The sequence below is a fragment of the Micrasema longulum genome, unplaced genomic scaffold (genome assembly GCF_059751315.1).
Source record: "Micrasema longulum isolate JH-2025_06_02 unplaced genomic scaffold, ASM5975131v1 h1tg000405l, whole genome shotgun sequence".
NCBI classification, from domain to species: domain Eukaryota; kingdom Metazoa; phylum Arthropoda; class Insecta; order Trichoptera; family Brachycentridae; genus Micrasema; species Micrasema longulum.
In genome coordinates, this window is record NW_028277605.1 from 53,818 (window position 1) to 76,946 (window position 23,129).

A 23,129-nucleotide genomic window follows, 5' to 3' on the forward strand; every position below is an offset into this window, starting at 1 on the left:
AATAAAAAATAAAATATTTTTTTTAAAGTTTACCGTGAGGAATGTTCCTCTGGAGTTTCGCGGTTGGCCCTGAAAAACCATGTATGTATGAATAAACAACAAACCCCCTTATTCCGTCTCCTACTGCAGCTCCTCGCGTCAGCACAATGTAACTGTGAAATGTTTAATTAAAATACTTTGCCAATATCAACCAGACTGTCAACTCACTCAGAAATAGCTGTGCCCAGCATCGACCGGACCTCCAGCTTACCTATATATAGCTATGCCAGCATCATTTTAACCACAAATTCACCTACAAATGACTATTTCAAGATCACCTAACATGCCAGCACCGCATCTTCAATACTACATCAGGTTTGTGAGTTGTGCAATATTTGCTTACATCATGTACTATTTCTAGTCATATCTTCTTGAAAATTTTATTTTCTATTCATCTTCGACCAAGCCTCAACTAACACCAGTAAAATTTTGGAAATTGCTGATTAGGAAACAATCAGTAAAAACGGATTTGATAAACGAAAATTACGCATCTCAAATCTTTATTTAGAAGAGAAGTCGTAACATGTTTTTTAATGTGATTGATATATCTTTACTGTATTCTGGTTGCATTGGTATTATAATACATATGTGTTTAAAACATGCAGTTTCAGCTTCTAAATAGTTTTTACTGCACTCCAGCTTTTATTGGTTGAAACTTTATGGTCTTTGAAGTACACAATCGTAGACGGATGCTCCGGTTTCTGTGTAGAGCAGCTTACACAATGCTGCATTGTTGTCAACAGACATTTCTGGAACCTTGAACTCGGGGTTAACCGCCACCTTCATGGTGTACTGTCCTGGAGTCAGCTCGGTTATGTCAACCCACTGGCAGTCTATATTGTACTTGTATATGTCGGAGCAGTTGACAGATATTCCTGAAAACAAAATCAAAATCAGAACAAATGACAAAAATGTTCCCAGTCTACAAGACCAAATAAATGAAGACTTATCGCATCTTTTCCCTCCGTCAAAAGCCACTAGTCAAAAAAATGTTTTTTTTTTAGTATTGTGCAAGAAACTGCACAGTGTAGACAAGATCTTGTTCCTTTTTCTGAAATTACATAATGAGGAAGTTTAGTGGGTTTTTTATATGTTTTGTTTGTTAGACTAGACTATCAAACTAAGCCAATAAAAAATACTTTTATTTTTATGTATCGTGTTATCATCGATATGATTTTTTAAAGTTTTGTAATTTCTAAATTATTCCGCCCGTGAAGTCACAAGTAAAAGTGGCTTCGTTGAGTTGTCCTGACTGGTGAGTCGGCTTCCCGAAAACCGAAAATATATCCAACGCTGTAGTTGATTGGTTGATTAGCAAGAACTTGTAGCGTAGTTCAACGTTATTTATTTTGAAAAAAAATCTTTTTTATTATTTTTTTGTACACTTTCAAAGAAACATTGCCGTACAATAAAATGATCTAATTTTTACCGCGTGTAAGAAAACCTTTTAATATTCAATTTCCCGTTGCACTGACCTTCCTCATTAGCATATGTGCCAGTTCTACATTATATTTGAGATAAATCTCGTTTAAAAATAATAATTGAAGGTATTTGTTAATTTATACTCATTTATAATTTTGCCATTAAAGTTAACTCTTTTATAATAATCTGTGGCTGAAAACTGCTAATCTTCGTAACGCCAGCGATATTTATTAATTGACATTTTTTTTTAAATAAGAAGATAATTTGAGCTTTGTATCTTTTGATAATGGATTTTAATGCGTATTTTTTTATTGATAACAAAAAGGAAAAATACGTCATTTTATTTTTGGATAAATATTTCAGTGTGTTCTGTTAAAACAAAAATATGTAATCTTAATGAGAAGTTAAACACACCTACTTTAAGAAAAGAAAAATCCCGAACAGATATTGCCGGTGCAGTGACTTAATAAAGAAAAAAGCCGGTGACGATTTTCGCCGTATGTATGACACAGACTTGATGCTATAATTTTTTAATATTTTCGTAATGAACTAATAATATTAAAAATCAAACACTGATTTAACTTTACTGAACACTTTATTTTATTTTTACAAATATAAAAACCTAAATTCCCCATTACCTATTAAACACTTAGCCTTGCCCTTAACTATTGGTTATCCTCACAATTATGATCAACGTATATGCTTTAGTTCATTAGATTATTTTATACCTTGAATTATATAACTATATAAGGACATTCAATCCATCTAATCTTCACATTCGTTTGAAATGCCCCAACAAGGCGAAACAATTGTCACGAATTTTTTTGTTTTTATATTTGTAAAAATAAAAAAAAAGTATTCAGTAGACTCAAAACAGTGTTTGATTTCTTATATTATAAATTTAAATATGGAGTTCTACAAAATAAACACTAAATCGATCATTTAAGTTTGTAAGGGAAAATTCTTGATGGAAGTTCATTGTAATTTATTATATAAATAAAAGACGAGTTATACTTTAATCCACAAATTTGTGGATTAAAGTATCTCTTTTCAATCAATCAATACTTTCATAATGTATTAAATGTGCTATATTATCGTTATATGTTGATAACGCTTGGTAAAAACTTTAATTCATTAAGGAAATACAATACAAAACATGAATAAAAAAATACTATTGAGTAAATACTTTATGAATCAAATTACCTACTGTTATTTTTATCTACAAATTCAAGCTCAAATCATTACTTTTTATGATAGACGCATCGTATGCACGTATGTATGTAGTTTAGTGTCAGTTTATTTCGTCGCGTTTAATTTTTATATAAAGTTTATGGTTCAGGTGACTACGGTCAGTGATTTTCACATCCTGAAATCGTATATTATATAGACTACATGTGTGTGAAGTATGATAAAGACTGAAATCATCCAGTTCAGTAATTCGAGCAATTAGATATAGTTCGTTTTTGTTGAGCAAGTTGACATTGGTCGATGAATTGTCCTCTGAAAGCATGAAATTTCTCTGATCCGGTAACAGGAGCTTATTGTAGTCAATAATTACATACAAGCACTGATCTGTGAATATCAATAACCTCTCGATACCTGGCCTTTATCACGAATTCAATAACCTCTCGATACCTGGCCTTTATCACGAATACCGTTTTCCTTGAATTTAAAGTCGTGTACCATTGGTTTAACCTTCCTAAAGAAGTAATCAATGCAATGATGAAAGTAACAAATTTGAAACAAAACATACATAAAAACAAGTGCATTTGATGACGTATACAATGCCTTGGCTATAATATTTTCTCTTTCTAATCTAGAAGATTGGTGTGAGTCCTATATAGGCTCCTGTGCCTCGATTGTGAACGCTATCTTCATCTGTACATATCGAGACGGTACACTTAACTTCTGTACTATCTGTATCTTACCTCGGTATGTTCTACCTATTTAACATATCGACATCATATGATCGAAACAAGCCAATGGAATGACCGCAAACAATTAGTCCGCGTTCCTTACGTCATTAACATTTAAAATAGTTCTCATTAATATTTTAAATAGGTTTCTGTAATAAAAAGTGCTCACTTCAAAGCGATTATAAACTCCAATAAATCTCAATTCAAGCAAAAAATGCTCGCTTAAACATAAATTTTGTATGACTTTTGGAAATCACCTAGACGATACGCTTAACGATCGTCTGTATGTATCTACCGATCGACTACAAAGCCGGCTCCTTTAATGTCTCGATATATACACTCAGAAAGAAAGTAAAACCAATGGAAAAAATATAATAACTAAATATTTTTTTAAGAGTGGTAACTTTCTAACGCCTAGATACTCTTATTTGTTAATAGGACAGAACCTTGCGACATTATTTTCACATCTAGGCGTTCGTTTTATTACAGTGACAGTTATGTCGGAATTTAATTCGACTTCAAAGCTTACTCATTTCTCTTTCATATTTAAAATAGGCTTTAAAAAAAAGTGCCAACCTCAAAACGATTAAAAATTTTAATGATTTATAATTAAAGAAAAAATTGCTCGGTGAAACAAAAATTTTGATACTTACAATGCGTAGATAAACGTATCGAGGGGTTCTAGACCCGTCGGTATAAACCAATGTACTTACATCAAAACTTGAGGGGGGGGGGGGTATCGGTATTATACCATTGTAGTCGGTTGGGAGACTTTTATCTTCAACGTGACGTACGCTTCCCCTTGTTTCATATCGATGTACCTACCCAAAACTTAAAGGTGGGGGGTCGGTAGTATATCTTTATAATAAAGGTATGACGTCTTTATCTTCCCATCATAATCGAGGCCCTGGCGTCACCGCGTCATGTGTAGTTCTATTGTGACCGGTACCCGTAAATTAGTTCATGCCCTTCAAGGCTCGAAAGACTTATATCTTCGGAGTGGAGGGCGAGTGCTCTCATATCTATGGGACTCACCTAGAAACCAATGCCCACTGTCACCTGACCTACTATCGTCTTAGATAGTGCAGAAGGGGAATTATGCATTTCCTGTATGTAAACAACAAAATGCTGATTACCTATCTCAGATCTCAAATTGCTGACAGAAAGAGAAATAGAATATGGCCTCGATGTAACCCTTGGAAGTAAAATAAACCCCATGAAAACCTCCTCTATAAATAGTAGCACCCTTAGGTACCATTAGTAAGTCAGTAAATGGTGAGTAGTTAAGTAGATTAGTTTTGTTCGGCCTGTAATTCGGGAGTAAAAATATTTATTTTTCTTCTATCACCTCCAACTAGGGTAGGAGCTCCCGGTGTGCATAAAACAAACAAAAAAAAACAATAAAAAAAAATTAATAAAAAATAAATAAATAAAATATATATATATATATATTTTTTAAAAATATAAAAAAATAATTTAAAAAAATATATATATATATTTATTTAATTTTTTTTTTTTTTAATCGGTGATAAACCGTAATCAATTTCTGTGCTAATAACAGAGCTAACCGGGTGCTAAAAAAAAAAACCGAAACCCATGTCCTGTTTTAAAAATAAACTGTACAATGACAGCCTTGATTTGATTTGGATTCACATTTTGAGCAACAAAGAAGATTTTTTTATTTTTTAGTTTAAATTTGCATATGGATTGGTCTGCAGCAAACAGCAGTATCAAATTCTCCAATTATTATTATTTTATGTACTGTTTATTATAGATCCTTAGCTTATAGAGAGTCTGTGGCATTTTATTTTTTAATAGATCATCAAACTAAGCCAACATTAAAAATATATATATCTTTAGGTATCATATTATCAGCCCTATGATTTTTTAAAGTTTTGTAATTTTGAAATTACCCCGCCAGTTACGTCACGAGTTATAGTTAGTGAATTGTGCTGACATTTAAAAGTAGAGTGTTAATTTTATGATGTTTACAAATACTAAATTATGCACTAATTTTTTTAAACAAAATTGATACTTATTCACATATACACACACCCTCACCCTCACTTTCCTACTCTAATACATAACCTACCTCATACACACATACAGACACCCACCCTCTCTCTCTCACAAACACACACACAAATTCTTTTTCTATACCTACTTGTTTATGTATAATGTATTTTGTGGATATCTGGTATTGGTTTCATTTTATATTTTTTCGTTATCACATGTATGTATATTTGTTGTATTACTATTGATATCTCAAATAAATAAAATATTTAAAAAATGAAAGTCCCGTAGCGTCAAAATACACTAAAAAGTTGAAAAAATGGCTACCTGGAAACCGGAAATCTATCACCACACATAACAACGCTACAATTATTTGGTTGATTCGCAAAAACTTATGATGTAGTTCACAGTTAATTAAAACCATTTTTTTTCTCTTTTTCATACATTTTAAAGAAACTTACAAACTTACAGTACAATTAAGTGCTCTAATTTTCACTGCGCGTAAGAAAACATTTTTCGTATCCGATTTTCCGTAGCACTGAACTTCCTCATTCAGCTGAAATCAAGTACATTGATTTCTAATAGACCATTGGCACGTACTCACGCGGCATTTTTACTGCTAAGAACACGGCGTAAGGCACACCGTAACTGCTCGACGGAACTGATCGAAACTTAACAGAATCTCCGTGTCCTGTGTCAGCTTCAGTTCAGTTAACTTTTTGCTCTCTCTCTCCTTAAGACTTTCAAATACTCGCATAATATAAATTCGTGTCACGGTTAATTCCTTCAGTGTTTTATTTAATTTAATCATTATTTGTATAATCTTGTATTTATCATAAGAACAATATAAGTGAATCTTTCATTCAATTTCACGCAACCTTACAACAAAACCACGGTAAGTCAAACTTACTATTCATTCCAGCAAAAGAGTTCACTAAGAACATATTATGAATTAATAACCTCAGATAGTGCTACAAGTAGTAATATTGTGTATTATAGCTTTATTTGACTTTAGAATAAGTAAATGTAGGACAGTACCTTGGTCTCCATAATTCGCACACGCGTACTTTGGTTCAATTCCAGGTAGGCAAGTGTTGTCCTCCAGACAAAAAGATGCTTTATGTCCTTCAGCGACTCTCCTTCCTTCAGCATCCATAATGTCAAAGGTTGCAAAAACTTCCATGCTGTGGTAGTGCCTTTAAATGTTACAGAAAAATAATTACGGTAAAAAGCTTTCGCTAAAAATCAACGAAACAGAAGAAGAGGAACATAAATCAGTATTAAAATAGACTTCAAGAAACCGCAAACAATCAGGCAATTGAAAGCAAAATCTGGTGTATTTATATTTTTTGTTGTTTTCGAATCTCATTAGGAGATTACGAATGAAAAAAAAAAATCGTTAAGATTTCATGCTTCTCAATAATTTACCTAAAATTTGGCCTTTAATAAATCTAACTCCAAGAAGGGTGATGACCAGACTGCAAAATAGTCCACGGAGAAATAAACGAAAATAAAATTACTGCGCAGCGGCAGAACGTCCAAAAAACATACATAGTTTTTAAAATGCTTGAATATAGGAAATCCAGTGACTTCTGATGCTATAAAAAGTGTAAATGATGTTAAAACGTATCTTGACTTTTAAATAAAGAAATCATGAGAAGAACTGTAAAATAAACTGTAAAATTGATTTGCAAAAGAACTTTACTTCGAAAACCATAAAATAAATAATAATTTGTTTGTAACCGACTGCAGTCACATGCAGTTTTAATATATCGCTATCAACTGGAAGGAGAGTCATGTGCCTGAACATCATGCGAAACAGAGGAGGCAGTTAACATTCTATAAAACAAAGATCCGAAGACAGATCGTTTTCTTTTCCACGCCGTCAGCCTCCCGACGAATAAGTGACGTTTAATATCGAAAGTTCTTGATTATAAATTCTTCCCACTGTAAAATCAATCTTGTATAAATAATCTTCATCGCGTATCATTTAATAATCATAACCTACAAAGTTATAACTATCTGTAACTAACTTAACATACATCAAATCAGGATAATCTTTCGAGTACATTACATTTACGGGGATTATAATAATAATATTAATAATCATCATGGTTTGTGAACAAAAATAAAAATTACCATATCTCTACATACACACTTAGGTAATAGATTTCTCTGGATCATGTCTAGTCTGCCCAACTAGGTACAAACTGTTTTAAGGCAGACATTTTTATGCAAAATAAACAATAACATTACTACTTCTACTAGTTAATTTTTATGCAGTTATACAATATTAATTTATACCATTTATTATTTAAGAATGTTTTTTAACTAAATTTCCAATTTTTCTCGACCTAAGCCCAGTAGCCATTTTTTTACAAATGTATTTAATTGAATCCGGGTCATGGTTTTTCACTGTTTGGGATACATATTTAATATTTTGGGGCCCAGAAACCAGAATTTTTTTGCCCGAATTCAAAGTTTGTGGTAGACCACATAAACCGTCTTCTGGTTTGACTTCTGATAGTGTGGAGTGTTCCTTTTGAGATTTGGTAGAATAATATGCTTTCACAAACATTATTATTCTAAAAAATTATGGTCTTATATCTAAGATCTCAAATTCCTCAAATAACTTGACGCTGGGGTACCTGAAGAGCTTTTTAAAATTTATTTTAGTTATTGATTTTTGAGCAGATTCGAGAGGTTTTAATATTGGTTTATTAGTGCATCCCCGTCCTTTTATGCCATAAGCTAAAAATTAAGTTACATTAAATAAGATATATTTGTTTGAGTTTAATTAGGGATAAAATGTTACGTATCGAATTAAAGATATGTGAAAGTTTTCTAATTTTTTATGTTATATATTCTATGTGTTCTATCCATTTAAAATTACATCGAAATTGTTACTTACATGTGGCACATATGCCATTCCCATAGATGTTTTGGAACAGCAGGTCTGAAGTCTGCTGTACCAATGTTCAAAACGCTTGCTGTAAACTTAAGAAGTCTTCTGGTCTCTGTAAACCAGTCCAACTGCTCTTTCTGAACTACGTACGCTTGACTACCCAAGCAGTTCTCTTCCATGGCACATTGAAGAGCAAAGAGTTGCCTGTCTTCTAAATGGGCAGTCCTCATCAACTCATAGTGGTCGAATGCTAAGTCTGCCATTTCTCTAACACAGACGACTCCTGCCAAGTTCTTTTGATCTCCGGGGCAAGTGACGACTCCGATTTCATCGTGGAGACAATGAGATAGAGTCTCTTCATTTCCTAGACATTGGGTTCCGCTGAGGATTATTTCGGAAGCGTTTCCCCCGAAGAACGAACTTTGAACTGCGGTCATGGCGTACCCAAGACCGAGACTCTTGCAAACAACCATGGCTTCTAGAAGGGACCAACCGTCACCGCAAACAGAACCCCAGATATCTCCATATTTGATCTGCAACAAGGAACTACTTTTATTTTGTATTGGTACCTTAAATTTACAATTAAAACTGTTGTACGAGTACGTTTATCTTTTTTATTTATTACAAAATTACATATATTTCATAAAATAGTCACGTATCCTAAATTCTACAAGACCAAAATATCTGTATTTAGTTGGGATGTAGCATAATGGGAAATAAACATATATATTTTTTTAAATACAGAAATAAAAATTATAACATTAACAATTTTTTTGTCACCATCTGCAGCTCAATCACAAATAACTACCGACGTGCTAATAAGCGACGTGATAACAATTTCTCGTCATGGTTGTTAATCGTATTCGAGATCACAATGGAACATGCATGAACACCTAATATTAAATGTCAAAATATTTACGTTTCGCGACGTATAATCCTGGTGCGCAATCACATTTTGGAATTTCACCGGTGTAAATATAGAAAATGTTCTAAAACTGCTATTTTATTCTCATTATTTATTATTTATCATGCTATCTATTGCATTTAGCCGGTAATTGGCAAGCTAAATATCAAGAAAGCAGTCGCCATTGTAATTGTAATTTAATTTGCAAATGCAATATATTGTATTATTTTTTTATAGTAAACGCCGATTTTTTGCCAATTAACTGTATTTATTTACGAGGAAAACAAAAAACAAACCGACACGAACGTTGACTTAGAGATTACTCACGCGTTGACTTATGACTGTGATAACTTAACCATGTTCATTATTGTTCATTGTGATCGCTCAAATGCTTAGCATGTTTTTAAGCACGTCGATAGTTATTTGTGATTGAGTTGCTGGATGAACACGGCACTATATGTGGACGTGCACCGTATTATGATAATTTGCAAATACAATTATGTAATTAACAATGTCGTGCAGCAGTCTCCAGTCTCCAGTAATGGTTTCAAATACTCTACTGCAGGGAACTTCTATTTGGCGTTTATGTTATATATTTATTCATAGTGATAAAATTACATTAAATGAATATAAATGACAGCTTTCGAATGAAGAATTCTCAGAGTTATCTATGGCCCTCTGAAAGAAAACAACCATCGGCGTCGTCGCTACTATACAGAGCTATCCGATATCTACCGAGCGCCCGGTGTAATATACTCCATCAAGTATGGACGCTTGAGATGGGCTGGCCATATAATTAGAATGGACGACGAAAACCCCATAAAACGCCTAACTCTCTCTGTGCCACAGGAATTGGAGAGGAGGGGCAGCAGACCGGCAAGAGTGGAGGAGACTCCTGGATTCAGCCAAGACCCACCCAGGGCTGTCGAGCTTATGATGATGATGAGATATAAATAAATAATTTTATTGTCATGATATAATATTTAACTGTTGGACATGGGGGTGCTTCATGACATACTCAGTGGACGCCTTGATAGTCCGGCTCTTTTGTCGGAGTTATCATTAAATGTCCCCGGCTACCGCACCCGTCACACGTCGAGCTCTCTATTTCATGTGCCAGCAGTTCGTACGAACTATGCCCAAAACTCTCCACTTATACGTTTTGCTAGTGAATATAATTTGAACTTTCCCCTTATTGATCCATTTGATTGTAAAAAAATAACATTTAAAATGCGCGTCTTAAAACATACTTTTTTGTCTTATACTTAGTTTCAATAATAAAGTTTTATTTTATTTTATTAAATTTTATCTCTAATTCTTAATATTTTATATATATTTATATTTTCGATACCTGACACCCTCTTTCCAATATAACACCCACACACCCACCCTCTCACTCACTTACACTCACACAAACACACTAGTATGTATTGTACGTGTATTTAATGTATTTCTGTGGATATCTGTCATTGGTTTTATTCTCTGTATATGTTATTTGTTATATTTTTATTACATGTATTACTGTTGATATCCCCAATAAATAAATAAAAAAAATAAAAAAACTGTATTTTGACTGCTGCCTGTTAAACGTTTTGTGAATTCAGATTGCAAATGTTTGTATTTTTTTTAAATGCTAACCTTCTACAATAAAACGTATTTTCTCTATTATCTTAAAAACGTGACAATCTAACTTGTTAGGAATATTTAGCTTAATACTTTGGAAATAATGCTTTCAATGAGTCTGGCTTGCCAAACACTCTTGATGCAAGAAATACAAGTTATACGAGTAAAATGTATTGATGTAGTGATGATTGTACAGGGTTAAATGAACATGTATCAGCTAGAGGAGACCTTTTCTCCGTTGAAATTATTTTTGTTTTTATCCCAAACAAAAATAACACAAACAAGCCAAGTTCCTTTAGAACAAGCCAATATTTACCTCAAGTCTTCCTTCGTCTCTCGATCTTCCTCCACTGATTCTAATTTCCATCTCCGCTCCTTCCAGCAGATCAATGATCTTTGTTTTATTTTTCCTGACAGTCTCAATCACCAGATCTTCTTTCTCTTGACTTTTAGCAGCATCGGGATCAGAACAGATAACTCCAGCCGCTTCTTCGGGGACACAGTCGCTCATTCCCCAACCATCGAATCTGCAGTTACCCAAACTAGACTCACTTCCATCACAATACAAATTGTCCATCCAGTACTTTCCTAAAACAAAAAATAACGTTATTGTGTTAGTTTATCTAAATATTGTATTTATGTATAATTTAATTATTTTTTATTATTCACGTTTACGCCTAAAACATATTTTTTTAACATTAAATAAATGGAGTTCATAGTCGATGATCGATGACACACACACGTGCGAAATCATTTCACATGAAATAGAGCAACGACCGATGAAGCAACACATCATTTGTTATCGAATACAATACCATGATACTATGTAAGACATTTATTTTATTTTTTTATTTTGTCATTGGGTAATTCAACAAAGATACATACTAGAAAACATACAATTTGAAAGCATTTGTCGATACAATGTTACATGCATATATGAATTACTTCATTTATAGAATTACACCAAACAGATTTATATATTAAGATGTAATACATATTTATGAATTTTTATTTTTTTATTTTTTATACGGGATACAATGTAATAAAAAATAAGTTGTACGTATGTACTTATTAAATTAGATTTACTCCTGAGAGATTATTCGCAAAACCTGAGAGAGTATGATGAAAAATATCAATGTTATTGTTTCGGCAGTATATATTATATTCCCGACACATGCGGGCCATAGATGTGTGGTATGTAGCATTATTTGAAAACAAAGGCAGTTTATATATTTTCCGATATCTGATTGTTCTCAATCCCGAATTTATTTGTATTTTATTTGAGAGGTTAGTATCTACTTTATAGTTTAAAATTTATGCATAAATTTTATATCGAAAACAACGCGGCGTTTTATCAGAGAATCAAAATTAAAAAGAGTTAGAAGTAGAAGAAGACATAAGAACACCAGACTGAAATACGTTCACGCCATGGAGACATGAACAAAGGAACGTGGCCTTTAGAGAGACCACAGGGCGTGATAACGCCTAGTCAGCTCAGTAAGCCCGAACAGTCAGCTCAACAATTCAGCTCAACAAGACAGCTCAACAAGTCAGCTCAACGCAGTCACTCAGCTCCAGCATTTAGTTCAAGTGCAGCCAGATCAACTCCCATCGCCGTAACACTCGCGCCATCAATTAATTATTTATTCGCTATGTACTAAATACGCATTAGTCGGCCTCGTGGTGTACTGGTCAGCCCGTTTGCCTACCAAGCAAGAGGTTTCGGGTTCGATTCTCGACATAGTTGATGTAAAATATTGATTTAAAAGGGTGTTTTCACACAATAGTATTTCATAGTCTTTGGGCTAGCACCTGAAGCGTAAGACTAATCATCTTTCCTTCATGTAACAAAATTGATCAATACACGCTGCAGTCGGTGTACCAATGCAGTGCTCTATGCACCATTATGAATAACAATAACGCAAAAATGTTTTAAACAATGCTTCTTCAAAAAAAAAAACGTAAAATGTAAGTCTACAACTTTTATATTTTCCTCAAATGTAAACTAATAAAATTTTATTGGGGTGGAAAATTTTGACTTAAGAAAACAAATTAATTTAAAATAAAAGCTTCATGTTTCAAACCAGTGTTCGTATTCTAAATCTTCTCTACCCTCTAGTGAGTGGTTAATTTCGGATTTTATTTTTATTTTATTGGACGACACTTTGCTTCATATAATGTCCACATTGATGATTAAACGTCAAATGGTTTGTAAAACAGTTTTAAAAACGGAAAAAAATTTGGTTTGGTCAATTCAACCTAATTAAGTCATTTGAGTAATGCTTAAGGTCGCAATAATCTTCTTAGTGAAAATCATCATGTTTAATTTCACGTGTTCATATTTATTTGACGTTTAGTCATCAGTGTGGCCATATATGAAGCAAAATGTAAGCGCATGCAAAAAATAAAAATCCATTATTTAATCACCCTCTGGGGGTAGATGAGATTTAGAATACCACCCCTGACGCTAACATTTCCCTCTTTCTAATATGAATCGTCAAATTACAAAAAATTGGCTGCCGGTTACAAAATAAACTTATGTTTTTGTTTTGCATTTTTTATTTCCTTTTTTAACTACTATAAAATAAAAAGGTACCTTATGATCTTTAGCAGAATATTTTCTTTTCTCTTTCTTATATTACACAAAAATATTATACCTGTCCATTTATTATAGGAGCAAAAATTTATAAACATTTCTTGTATACCCACGGACAGGCCATGCCTATGTGGGATTTTTTTGCTTACTATTTTTACTGTTAATGTGTATTTTAGTGCTATGTAATTATCCTTTATTTTTTAAATTCTCTGTTTTACCTTTTATGTTTATTGTAAAAAAATTAAAATATGTATTTTTTTTTAATCTGGCAGAGGGTGGAATACATACTCTGTTGGCTTATGTATAAGTCACTGCACAACTCTGCTCCAGAATATCTAAGGTAACTCTGCATTCCAGATGAACTAGCTGACAGACGTCTTACGCTTAGATCAGCTACATCAACGTCGAAAGGAAAAATTATTATACCTCTACGCAAACAGCGCACTAAATTTGGCGAACGCGCATTTGCGGTCGCAGGCCCTACGGCATGGAATGCTCTCCCAGCAGAGGTCCGTAACTGGAAGAGTGATGTTTCGGAAGAAACTTAAAACCCACTTGTTAAAAAAGCTAAATTTATATCTTTATACAATCACTTTGTAAAGCGCCCTTCAGAATGGCGCTATATAAGTTATCCATAATTATTATTATTAAGATAAATGCGTCTTTTGCAGGGTATCATTATTGTTATCAATATTGTTATCATGTTGAACTTAATTCGCAACAATACATTAAGAATCTTAAATCATTGTTACATTGTTTTTAATCCAGTTGCGTGGTTTTCGATAAACACATCGAGATATTAGAGAAAATTTGTAAGTTTAAACTCATCAAACTATTTTTTTCAAAATAAGTCACATACTAATTTTTTTCGATTGTGTGGCTTGACACATTTTTGCAAAGAATCGTTTAATTATATTACTATTACGCATCGTTTAAACGGTAAAACAATACTAACTTACAGATGCAAAAACTACTCTTACTCAAATGAAAGACATAACCCCTACAATACATCTCATGATCCTCAACACAAAGACAACTTAAACAAATACAAACAAATCCACTTTCGGACCAAGGGATTTTGAGTATTATTTAATTAAAATATATAACCTACTTCCACTATCTATTAAAACAATAAGTAACGAGAAAATGTTCCAAAAGGCTATAAAAAATGGAAAGTGAAGCTAGGTAGAAGTAAAATGGATTGTCTCATTCGCCCAAACCAATATTGAATCAACTGCTCCACAAGTGTCTAGCTTATGTTAGGTTTTTGTTCTTTCATTGTGCGTTTTGTAATGTAAATAATATAGATGTATATAAATTAATTATAAACATAAATACGTAGTATTTAAAACTGTTTGTTAATTATCTCTGTTTTTTAAGTTGGTCTTCTTTGTTTATTCTCAAATGTAAAAATATATTTTTTTTAAAGTATATAGTTAAGTGTCCTCGGCACGGGTAAACCCAGTGAGGTCACATTATTTGTATTACTTATTATAGTTTTAAAGAGAAAAAATATCAATAAATATTATTTTTAATTTTTCAGAAACAAAGTTGGACTGCGGCATTTTGAGACTAAAAAAAACTGTAAAACGAGGTTCCAGTTTAATTGATTACTGAGCCAATATCGAAATTTATTTGACAGGATGTGGAAGATGACATCTATCAAATAATGATATTCATTTTCAGATTAATTAGCTGTCACGTTCACTCGACCCTTCAGCATTCGTTTGCTTCCTGTCAGTATATCTAAAAAGCGGATGTACCCAAAATAACCATTGAAGGAACTAAAAATCAAATTATCAATTTTTTTTAATCCATAAGGAATTTTCTCAGGGGAGATATTTTTGTAGGGATAAAAATCTTGTGATACTTATCAACTCTCCGGCTATCCCTTTGCAAAAAAACACGTCAATCACAGCTCCGTGGCGACGTGAAAGAAACACAGACATACAAACACACTTTTGCATTTATAATATAAGTGTCGGAGTTTTTCTGTATCAGGTGGATTAAAAATACTTGAGTTATAGAAACATCATTGATAGGGGGTGTAAAATTATTCCACATTCTATTTTGTGAAGAAGGAGAAATTATAAAAGCGAATTCTCACTCGACCGCTCTCTGCCTCCACCGGCATACCTGTTCAAAATTTGTTAGCATCTTAATTTTGAATTTTATTGTAGGCACCAGGCTTCGTTTATGAAATAAATTATAATAAAAAATAATCATATTTCAACAGAGAGGGAAAACATTTTTGAGAAGGGAATATGGAAGTCTAGGCATCTACAGGGCTTATGAACAGTCAATGGCTGGTTTAAGTGGCCACTTTACACACTGTGTAACATTCACCATTCTGCCCATATTCGAACATCTATATTCCTTCAATTTTTTCATCTGTTGATGTTTGTGAAGTTAAAGAGCTGAAACCTCTATTTATGCGGGTGAGATTCATCTAATATTATTTCACCTACTTACTAGGCAACGCCTGTATATCTTATTTTTTCAATTTCTATACTTCTTCATGAACCAGATGGATTTATCAACAATATTTTGAGTTTGTCTAAATTTTTGTAGACAAGTCTTAATGTAACATCTGTAAAATAACTTTATATAAAAGCTCTGTTACTGTACGCACACAAACATTATTCTCTACCTTCCATAACTCCTTCCACAAATACAATAGTTACTAGATACTCCACCCTAATGCTGCAAAAACAATTACAAATTAATACAACTATCGGTCAAAGAGGATTGACCTATTACTCGGTTAAAGTGTACAATCTACTTCCATTATCCATAAGGACAATAAGTAAGTACTTACAATATAAAATTGCCATTAAGAAATGGATAGTGGAGGTGGATTGCGTATTGATCGATGAGTGGATAAAAGCCAAATAGGTAAAAATATGTGTACTGTTGAAATTTGGTCTACGGGTCTATTTAAATTGGTTACGTTTTTTATGATTATTTTAGTTTATATTGCTTATTATGTTAATGATAATAAGGTTAATTAGATTAATTGGGTTCTTTTTATTATTTTGTTAACTTTGTTAAATTTATTTATATATTTATTATATGTACGGCCTAAGTCAATTACAATAGTTACATGAAGAAACATAAATGCAAGAAACTGAATAAAAAGAACATAAAACTATTTAGCAAAGACAAACAAGGGTAAAACAATAATTGTATACAATATATTCATAAAAACGGAAGACCTAAGACTTCGAGCTAAACCATGCCAATTCAACTTCATCCCACACTGTTTAGTCGCGAAGAGATTTACGAAAAGCCGTAAGATCTATCCCAAAGATTTCCAAGTCGTGTGATAAATAACTAATTTAAGGCATATTTTACTTATTGTAAAATGTTTCCTTTGGCACGGGACACCCCAGTGAGAGAAAATTATTGTGTATAAAAAAAAATACAACCATTGTAAAAGTATAAATAAATAAATAAAAATAAATTGCTCATGAAAATACAATTTTCCGATTTATTGTAAAATGTCTCATTTTTTGCATGTGTATTGAATACGGATGTTGTTGGCACATTAAAGGAAATTTTAACTTACTGGTGGCTATTCCAAATCTAGCACTGTGCGTCGATACGGAGAAGGAGATCAGTACTGATGATGGAGTGGATTTGTAGTACAATTGTCTGCATACCACAGCTGCTTCTGCTGCACCGAACTCATCGTCACAAATGGCACCCCATTTTCCGTTGTGGAGAATCTCCACGTTACCTGACAACAGAAATAAAATAAACCAGTGACATTCTTTAAAATATATGTAAATTTATTTCCGTGATTCCATTGTGGAGGTCATCACCATCAAGCCGTGAAGTTGGCAGGGCCGAACACCGTTTTGGCCCGCAACGCGTAACCCGACGCAACGTCAGCTCGGACAAGTAATTAAACGTCGTGCAGCGAAAGAAGATATCCATTTTATATTGGCATTTCGTGTCGCCCGTCCACCAGCTTCTCGCCAGTGTTCGCTATTTTAAATTCCTTCTGCACAAAATTGTAAGGATGTAACTCGTGTGTATCTACTCAATAAACAACTTCAATTGTAATCCATATTTCTCACATAACCTCAAATCGATTCACGCGCATCCATTCATACACCATAAATAGGCACCTCCAGTTTTAGAAGTGAAATAGAACCATAATCTTAGACGAGTAACTTTGACTCGATGCCTTGTTAGGTTTTTTTTATCGACTGGAGATTAGTCCGTCTCGTAGGACTGTGGTTGATGCGATCGTCTGCTTGACGTTCGATTTCCAGCAAGGTCGACTTGAAAAAGGCAATGTGTTACCGAAATTATGTGGTTTATAGATTCAAAAACAAAGCCTTGAATAAAATAAATCTAAATTGTAATCGATAGATTATTTATTATATTATTTACTTTCAATAAGTACACAAATTCACGCCTACACTGAAAAATAAACTACCACCTATCCACGCAGTGCCTTCTGCACGACTGAAATGTTGTGATGAGATAAAAAAATGTTTAAAATATCTAGAACATCTTTCAAGCATCAATTATTTTTACATCTTTTACCATAGTAGGCCCCATAGGGCCACAACTATTTATTTATTAAAGGAATCATACAGTCTTTATATAAAAACAAGGTACAAAAGAACAATTTAAAAAAAAATTAAGACCAATTACAGATTTCACATTAATTTATTATGAATATAGAATGAGAGGGGAAAATATAGTTAAATTCTAAAAAAATACATAGATATAAAAATATAAATATCAAATAAAAAGTTCAGAAATGGGAGAAGACATTGTAAAGCTCCAACTCTTCTTTCCTCCCTTCTCTCTCTGTTTCCATGAACATTTATATTTCTTAATAAAAATAACCACCAACAATAATTAGTTAGATGCAGGTAGTAGATGTGCATATGAATAAGTAAAAATTAAGAGTTGAAATTAAAAGTTTAAATTTAAGTTTAAATTTAAATTAAAAGTTAAAATTATAAGTTAAAAGTTAGGCAGGAGATAAATCAATTAATTATTTAACTTAATCATTGATTAATGTATCAACAAGAGTGACACATGAGGCAGAAACTTGAATCGACCACATTTTTGCTAAAACAATTAACCCCACTGCATCTGCTGTCCTTCGCACCCCTATTACTGATCAGAGAAACAGTAATTTCGTATTTCGCGTCATTTTTTTAAACTTAGTATGTCTCGTTCATTATTAGTCATAAATACAACAAACGCTTTTTTTACAGTATTGCGATTGGTCGGTTTAGTCGTGAACTATCGTGCGTCGAGTATGGAGGTCTCAAAAGAAGAAATTCGCCATATTTTACTTGTTTACTACCTGAAAGGGAAAAACGCGACAAAAGCGTCCAAAAAAAATTGCGATGTATACGGGGCTGATACTCTTTCGATTCGTGCTGCACAACAGAGGTTCGAGTGATTTCGTTCTGGTGTAGTGGAGGTGAATGATGCACCACGCTCTGGCAGGCCTGTCGTCGAAAATGTCGATAAAATCATGGAAATATCGATATAGATCGCCATGTTAGCAGTTGTAGCATCGCCCAGGAGCTAAATATCGCCAATAGGAACAAGGGCTTCTACGACAAGGGCTTTTACGATTATGAAGTTGGCTTTTCGTTAGCAACAAGTTATCAAACAGAACGGCGCATATTTGACTTAAATCGGATGATTGTAACACTTTTTATAAAGCGTTGAAATAAAGCAAAAAATACGAAATTACTTGTTCCCCAACCTATTATCATTCAATGTTGTATTCATTTTCTTTAGACATCTGCGAAAACATGAATTCTGAAAGGTGCATAAAATACCTGGGAGTAATCATTGACTGTCAACTTAAATAGACTAATTATCTTGAAGTAATTGTTAATAAACTAAGATATTTAACCTATGTGTTCAAAAGACTAAGTACTTACGCCCAGCTAAATACGATTAAAATGGTATATTATGCACTTGTACAGTCATCGCTTTCCTATGGAATAATTGGATGGGGGGGAACTTACAACAATCATATTAAACCATTAGAAACTGTTCAAAAATGTGTATAAAAAATAATGCTTCACAAAAATCGCACTTTTCCCTCTTTCCAATTGTTCCAAGAAGCTAAACTTTTAGACCTAAGACAAATATATTGTTTGCAATGTTTAAAATATATATTTAAGAACCAAAATTTATTTAGAAGTAATTCAAATAGATCAAGTCAAAGAAGGAATCGTGTGTTAGAAAATATCACATTGTTAATCGAGGCTCGCACAGAGACATGCGTACTTTATAGGCCCAAAATATTTTTTTTTTTTACTAATCTCTTATAAAAAATATGCTATATATTTTTTTTTTAATGCTGCCTACCTCAGAACAGCTATTTACTATACCTTGTGAGAATAGACGGTGCTTAATTTAATATGTTTGCTTATATTTTAATTTTGCTTGTTAATATGTAAGACACGGTACAAATTGGAGAGCAAATGGAAGCACACGCTTCTGAGTGACTGACCCCTGAGTCAACGGGGTAGACGTGACCACAGTAATTTGATTTTACCATTAAAACGCTGGATTAGTACTTTTGATAAACTCGCACACTTTCTCTAGCATGCGATTCCATTCGCTGGCCTAGTATGTGTCCACTATAAGTAGGTATTCGGTTTTCCTGCGGAATATTATAACAAATAACGAACATATAAAACCGCGCCGAATAAGCCGAATTCGAACAATTATATACATTTTGTGTAAAAATAATTTTCATTTTCCCTAATAAATAAAAACATTATTTTTTTTTAGTAATCAATTTTTAATAATCGTATATATTTATATATATATAGTTGGATAATTTATATAGCGCATTTTTTGTGAAAAGCACCTCAAGGGCGTATCAGTAAAAAACTTTAGTTTTATGATGTCTAGAGAACACAATTTTTGTACTAACCTTCAAATTTAGATTTCCCTCCAACAAGCCTCACGTGACCATCCGTTTTTTGAAACTTCTTGAGAAACTGCTGGATCATATTCGCTTTCCTTTTTCTTTCTTCGTCCGAAACTCTTCTTGCTCCGTCACTCGCCAAACTCACGCACAGTATTATCACTAAAAGTCTCAAAATGCGGGAAAAACTAACCTCCATTTTGTTTTTTTATTTTTTTACAACTCGCAACCGAAAATAAATATTACGCAAGATACCACAGGAAAAAAAACTCGTTCGAAAATTCGTCTAGTTTGGGCAAACTAGACGAAACATTGTCAGATTTTTTGTTTCAAAAATTGAAATAAATTAAAGTAGGAGACTTAAAATCAGTGTTTGATTTAAATACTAAACTGAAAAAAATAATTCATTTTTACATAAGTTAGGAAAGTTTTTTTCCAAATTAAGAGAACAGGAAACAAAAATTGCAACGTCAATAATGTATTCTCTTTCATTATTTTACAACAAATTAGTCAGCTTCATTCCCTCGATTGAACGCGAATAGAAGAAGGTGTCGAAAATGCTCACTTTCGTCTACTTGACATTCCATTTTGAAGGCTCGTAATTAAATAAAATAATAGATGTAACATTAAAGCATAAACAATTTATTGTAGAGCCTTCACCTTCACAATTTTAATTTACTTTTATTTATTTATTCATATTTTTTCTCTTACAAACTATAATTAATAATAAAAAGAATGTGATCTCACTGGGGTTACCCGTGCCGAGGACACTTAACAATATACTTTTTATTTAATATTTTTACATTTGAGAATAAACAAAGAAGACTAACCTAATAAATATAAATAATTAACAAAATGTTCAGACAGTTTTAAACACTAGGTATTTATGTTTATTATTAATTTATGTACATCTTTATTATTTATATTACAGAACGCACAATGAAAGGACAAAAACCCAACACAAACTATACACTTTTGAAGCAGTTGATACTAATTTTGGTCTTGGTACTAATTTTTAAATTTGAAAAAAATGTGGACTCAACTTATGTTTTAATATTATTGAATGTTTGTTTGAATTATAAATTAAAATCATCAACCATCAAACTGTTATCCGCACACGATGGTGCGCAAGGCACTACATTTCTTTAAAAAATGCTGCGTATCTCGAGCATCTGTTACAGAAAGGCAAGGTGATCAACCTTACGCTTCATTTGCCAGCCCAGGAACACGAAATATTGCAGTTTTAAAACACCTTTCAATACAAATATTTTATCACGACTTTCGCGGGAATCGAATCCGGGACATCAAGCATGGTAGGCGAATGCGCAAACTACGCTACGAGGCAGACTTTTTTCCACTCGATTTCGTTTTTCAGGATTTTTGCCTGAGAGCAGCCATCGAGTCGAAAACACTCGTTAAGGATTCTGATCCTGTTACACACACGGAACTGCTTTATTTATAAAAACATCCACAAAAATATTTCGTATGAATTCCAGGGAAATAGTTGGCACAAACAAGAACACTTGACAAAAACATAATATTTTTGATTGTTAAGTCCTTTTTTCCGTTTTTTTTTTTGTTATTTGTTATTTTTCCATAAACTGAATGATTTTAAAATGAACTTTAATTTTTTTTTAAATGACTTTTTGTACAAGCCGTCTACGAAAAAAGCTTTTTTTTTTTCATAAATAATTAGTTATCTGTAAAAATGCGTTGATACATTTTTTTTTCATATTTAAAACGATTTTAAAATAATATTCATGTTTTTTTGTTAATTATATTGGACACCATATCACCACGAAACAATCACGTCCAGTTAAATAAATAAGCTCGTTTAAACTGAAATGCTTTGTGACAATGTTTCCTAGGTCAGGCGTTTGTAACTGGTACATGGCGGTCTATTCGATTATATAAAAGCAAAAATAGTCTTAATTACCCAAAACTGTAACCATTGAAACCTCTTTATGCACGATGGATACGTTGCATACAGAACCGTGTAAAAAGGTGTACTAAAAAAGGAATAACGGTGAATAAAAAAATATCTGCATAAAAATCATTTTGAAGGTTAAAAAAAAATGTTTAATATTTATTATACCTAAATTTTATTTAAAAATATGTAACATGACAACAAAATACTGAAAAATCGTAACAAAGATTACCGTAATAGAATAATTCATTAGTATGATTTTGCCAGCGTTCATTCATTAGTACTACTAGATTTTTATGGATTTCCTGTATTGAATATCGGTACCATTCACATTAAGAGGATTAAGTGAAGATACGTCTAACTTACTAAGCAATCTTTGACTACCCGCAAACATAATTTGTGTTTTAGATGGGTTTATAAGTAAACCATACTCTTTTGTCCATGTTGACACGCAATTTAGTGTATTAGACATAGATTATATTGCTTCGCTGGTGCTTTCAGGTCTGCAATGAAGATATAGTTGTAAATCATCTGCATAGATATGATATGAACAATATACAATTTACAATGTCACGAATCGTGTTTTGCTATCTTTCAACAGATATCTAACTTGTATGATTTGAAATTTATAAAATAGAGCTACTGTAATTTATTTATGAGAAAGAATGATAATATGTGACATAAGCCTTGATTTACGTTACTTGATTTTTGTCAAAAAATAAATGCTTTTTTAGTATGAGCGAAACCGATAAGAAGACCCTCGGCTTTTTTATTTTTAGGTATGTGGAATGAGTGTTTTCTCTGTAGGCCGTGCGGGTTTTAAGTTTGGGACCCCTGTCTTTACGGAATTAATTTG

The 23,129-nt window shown here is 32.6% G+C and overlaps 1 protein-coding gene across 2 annotated transcripts; it reads right to left on the reverse strand.

Annotated features, from left to right (window-relative positions):
- Nucleotides 1-507: 507 nt before the first annotated feature.
- On the reverse strand, nucleotides 508-22,189 carry Loxl2 (Lysyl oxidase-like 2). 2 transcript variants are annotated; one of them, XM_088226059.1, is made up of 7 exons: nucleotides 22,135-22,189; nucleotides 20,353-20,736; nucleotides 16,987-17,157; nucleotides 11,139-11,410; nucleotides 8,302-8,828; nucleotides 6,429-6,586; nucleotides 508-914 (listed from the first exon to the last, which is right to left on the reverse strand). In XM_088226059.1, the coding sequence occupies exons 2-7, from the start codon at nucleotides 20,543-20,545 to the stop codon at nucleotides 697-699; spliced, it is 1,539 nt and encodes a 512-aa protein (XP_088082185.1). In that variant the 5' UTR covers nucleotides 20,546-20,736; nucleotides 22,135-22,189; the 3' UTR covers nucleotides 508-696. The 2 variants fall into 2 exon arrangements, with proteins under 2 accessions (XP_088082185.1, XP_088082186.1); XM_088226060.1 differs by having other exon boundaries at nucleotides 22,143-22,187.
- Between the last annotated feature and the right edge of the window lie 940 nt (nucleotides 22,190-23,129).

Coding starts and splice junctions, on each gene's coding strand:
- Loxl2 (XM_088226059.1), bottom strand. CDS start 20,545: ATGGAGGTTAGTTTTTCCCGCATTTTGAGACTTTTAGTGATAATACTG. Junction 11,411..16,986: donor TAGATTTGGAATAGCCACCA/GTAAGTTAAAAT, acceptor TTTTTGTTTTAG/GAAAGTACTGGATGGACAAT. Junction 915..6,428: donor TGCGAATTATGGAGACCAAG/GTACTGTCCTAC, acceptor TTTTGTTTTCAG/GAATATCTGTCAACTGCTCC.